At 33.1% G+C, this 4,331-nt stretch overlaps 1 protein-coding gene across 1 annotated transcript in view; it reads right to left on the bottom strand.

Annotated features, from left to right (window-relative positions):
• Positions 1-3,638, bottom strand: part of LOC107687925 (AP-1 complex subunit mu-1-like) — a 27,031-nt gene extending 23,393 nt beyond the window's left edge. The window contains exons 1-5 of the mRNA XM_016485413.1: positions 3,597-3,638; positions 2,737-2,863; positions 1,686-1,753; positions 1,391-1,521; positions 1,030-1,177 (exon numbers count right to left, since the gene is read on the bottom strand). Of these exons, the coding sequence (XP_016340899.1) occupies positions 1,030-1,177; positions 1,391-1,521; positions 1,686-1,753; positions 2,737-2,863; positions 3,597-3,638 (516 nt within the window). The remainder of the gene's footprint in view (positions 1-1,029; positions 1,178-1,390; positions 1,522-1,685; positions 1,754-2,736; positions 2,864-3,596) is intronic.
• Between the last annotated feature and the right edge of the window lie 693 nt (positions 3,639-4,331).

The following is a 4,331-nucleotide window of genomic DNA, read 5'->3' as shown; positions in this document are numbered from 1 at the left end:
GTTAATATTGAGATACTCGTTGGCTTTTGAACCATCATGCATTTATTGAAATTTGAAAGTAATATCCTTCAACTTACATTAAACATAATTCAACAAAAAAAAAAAATATATATCTATCTATCTATCATTTTTTAAAACATTTTTATATACTTATCAAATTAAATATTAAGTAAATTCCAAGGTAATATGTGTCCCTGGAGCACAAAAGCAGTCTTAAGTCGCTGGGGGATATTTGTAGCAATAGCCAAAAATACATTGTATGGGTCAAAATTATTGATTTTTATTTTATGCCAAAAATCATTAGGATATTAAGTAAAGATCATGTTCCATGAAGATATTTTGTAAATTTCCTACTGTAAATATATTAAAACTTAATTTTTGCCAAGTAATATGCATAGCTAAGAACTTCATTTGGACAAATTTAAAGGCGATTTTCTCAATATTTAGATTTTTTTTGCACCCTCAGATTCCAGATTTTCAAATAGTTGTATCTATTTGAATGATGATGTATTAATCTCAATTTCGAAAAATTTACGCTTATGACTGGTTTTGTGGTCCAGGGTCACATATCGTTAACTAAAACTATTTTTATATTTTATATCAATTATATATAAATTTGATTAAAATATTTTTTTAATAATCATATAAATGTAATCAGAATAATTAATACTTGTATATAAATCTGGCCAAAATAAATAAAATCAACTTTATTTTAGTGCCCTTCCACAACTAAATGCAATTATCTTGCTTTCATAATCGTTAGAAGCCAAAATATAATATAATATAATATAATTCAATTGCTTGTCCAGTCGTATTAGTTAACATGGCTCATCTCAGTCCTTAAACTCTTGGCCTGGACTGTTTCGGTAAAGTGCTAAAGCTTTCATAAGAACAGCAGGTTCATCTCCTCACACAACACAAGCACAATGACATGGATGTGACTGCATCCTGTTTGTTATGATGGATTCCTGTGTTTATTCTGAGCACGTCTAGAGACATCTAAGAAACGTGCTGCTTCTAAAAACATACCAGGAGGTTCACAGACTCGATGACGTCCAGGAAAACCTCGTTCTTCCTGTACTTGATGCCCTCTGACCTCCAGGAGACGGCGTTGGTGACCGTGGCAGGGGGTCGCGGAGCGCCCGTGTCCAACTTGTGACCTTCCTGCGTGATGTATCTGTGAAAAATAAACACACCCGTCCATCAGTTATTACTGAATGATATCTGCTGGGTCAGAGAGAGGCCTGGAAGTATTTTAGAATTGCCTCGCTTGAAACAAAACAATGTAATGATTTAAAAACTTTTAAGTGAATGTCAGTCGTCCGGCTTGAGGGCGAGTGGACAGAACTGTTTAAAATGGTTCACAAAAGGAAATCAAGCATGTACTCACTCCTGAAGGATCTTGCTGTCAGTGGTTTGCGGGTATCCAAAGTCCATGAGTTCATCCAGCAGCTCGTAGATTATGACAAAATTATCTCTGATACTCTCCTCCTCCAGCTCCTTGAAGTATTCAGAGAAAACCTGGAAAACAGACACATCAAACACCTGTTGTCATGCCGAAATGTATGCAGTGATAAACCGATATATATATATAATTATTAGTTATGATGCAATAAGATGAGCTCCCTCACCCAGAAATCACTTTAAGTTTAAAAGAGAAACGCTGAAACTGATTTATAACGTACCTGAACAATTTTGTAGAGGAAGGAGAAAACCAGGGAGACGCAAGCATTCTTTTTGGATGTTGCAACAACTGTTTGTCAGCAGGTTAAGAGACAAAATAAACCAATAAAATGATTAACAGGTTACAACAAAAATATTGTAAAATGATCCTAAGTAAGATCAAAATCTAATAAAATGCAACAGTGATCAGCCATTTATTCAGCAGCCATTGTCCTGAATGTATTTTTCCAATTTATATTGCAATATTTGAATTATTATTTAATTTAGTTTTCATTTTACATAATCATTTAAAAACTCAAAGACTAATACCAATTAAAATCATTAATACTAATTATAGTAATAAAGCAATAGAGTTCATTAGTGTCATTTTTATGACAGTTTTGTAATTTTATAATTTGGCTCATCCAGTCACATTTATCCAGTCATTTCATAATTCACAAATTAAATAATTAGTTAATAGATTATAGCAAAACCCATAATCATAATCATGATTATTTTGGTCAATATTGAGATATTCATCAACATCATGCATTTATTGAACTTGTCTTTTTAAAAGTTGATATCCTTGAATTGTAAATATACAAATAACGTATATAAAAATAAATAAAATAACTTTTTACAATCTTTATATTTTCCCTTTTGTAATATTTTCTCCTTAAGAGATATTATAAAATGATTTAAAATAATCAGATCCAAGATCAATCACAACATTACAAAAATTAGATTTGAAGCGCAAAAAAAAAAAAAAAGTTAAAATCATAAAACTACTTTTTAGGGAACAAATGACCTGGGAACCCTGTGTGAATCAATGCAAATCATGTTTTTATTAATGTTATTTCAGTTTTAATGTTAAGTTTTATTATATTTCAGAAAACATTTTATTTCAAGTAACAAAAATGCTTTTTATGGTTTTAGTTTTGGTTAACTATAATAACCTCAGAGCTCATAGTAGGTCTGTCTTGAAAAATCTACATTTCTCCATTTAGAAAATGAAAGGGATTTTTAGTTCTAGAACTCTATATCGTCTGTTTTTCTAGAGGTTTGGAAGGATACGGTACAGGTTGTTGTGTTTAATCCACATGAAGCGAACTCCCCCGTGAGCCAGGATGGGCGACAGCGTTCCCTCCTCCTCTTTATCCATCAGCAGGGTCATGAAATGCTCGATCTCGGACATGTCCAACACACACACACACACACACACACACACACACACACACACGACTCATTTCAAATCCACTGACTCAATTTCCAATAGCTGCTGACTTTCTAATTCAGGACATTTTTTGAATGTCCAAATATCCATATTAACCCAGATACACTATAGTTACCATAGTAACCGAGGCCAGGAATCAGCAGCTTACCAGATTAAACAATTAGACTAGTTATGCAGTTCATGCAAAACTTTGTGTAACACCATGTATAGCAATTTCATGACTTAATGCAGATCAAACATTCAGTTTACACTGTCAGATGAAGGCAATGACTTTGCAAGACTGTACATACAATAAAGTTTATATAAGGTAAGATTAAATGTGCAACTATTTCATGCAACTCAAAGTGCTTTACAAAACAAACAAAATATGAATTATATCCTATTAAATAAACTAAAGCACAAGGATGCAGACAAACTAAAGAATAAGTATGAATACAAATGTCTGCTCTTTATAAATGAGTGATCAACAATAATTGACTTTTGACGGTTACAAAATTAAAAACATCAGTTAATAATAAGCAGCTGTCGAAAGTTCATTTTTATTTTAATAACTAATACAGGAGAATCTGGACTTTTAAATACTCTCAGAGCTTTCAGACCAAAGGAAACATGTTGATTGTTTTTAATTAAGAATAACTTTAAATCCTGTGTTTGATGAGGATTAGCTTTAGCCTGCCGTGCTAGTGAACCGTTATCTTACCTTCCCCTTCAGATCTAACACATAAACAGCGCTGGCCGACATGTTTGCGCCTTCCTCGACCGCTTTTACCGTTAATCTACAGAAGTCCGCTCACTTCTGGCGCATTTGTTGGTTTAATAAAGAGCTGTCAACCGTTTTAGACGCTCAGAGAAGCTCCAACATCATCAAATTGCGGATGGGAGAGATTTTGAGGAACCGGGTGGCGCTGCAGCGGTGCGAGTGAGGGACTGTAGCGCCGCCTGCCGCTCTGGAAGAATGAGAGAACTGCAGCTTCTCCACAGTAGAGACCGCTGCGACAGATCACACTTGCTCTGATAGTTTGTTGTCTGTAAATTATTTATATAGTATTCAAATATTATATTTATATTAGTCAAAATATTAATAATTATTTTAAATATATATTTTAATATTAATTATTATTATAATGCACATTTTAAATATTTATTTATGAAACGAATTAATACTTATTATAATTTTAATGTACTTATGATGTACTTTTAATGTACTTTATTTATTTATTTATTGTCTTTCCACTAGATGGCGCGCGATGCTAAGCAATGCTCAAAGTATGTTACTTTCTAAGAATAATATCCTAATGTGTGATTTGCAGAGATTTCTGGGTTTGGTCTCCAGGCTCTCAAACAAGACCACAGTCTACTTCTAGTGCGCAGAAGGTGAGAATTAGATCAAATTTGTGTGTGTGTGTGTGTGTGTGTGTGTGTGTGTGTGTGTGTA

This window comes from Sinocyclocheilus anshuiensis, unplaced genomic scaffold (genome assembly GCF_001515605.1).
Source record: "Sinocyclocheilus anshuiensis isolate Anshui unplaced genomic scaffold, SAMN03320099.WGS_v1.1 scaffold293, whole genome shotgun sequence".
NCBI lineage: Eukaryota > Metazoa > Chordata > Actinopteri > Cypriniformes > Cyprinidae > Sinocyclocheilus > Sinocyclocheilus anshuiensis.
Note: the sequence above shows the minus strand (reverse complement) of the source record. Positions and strands in the feature narration are given on the sequence as shown.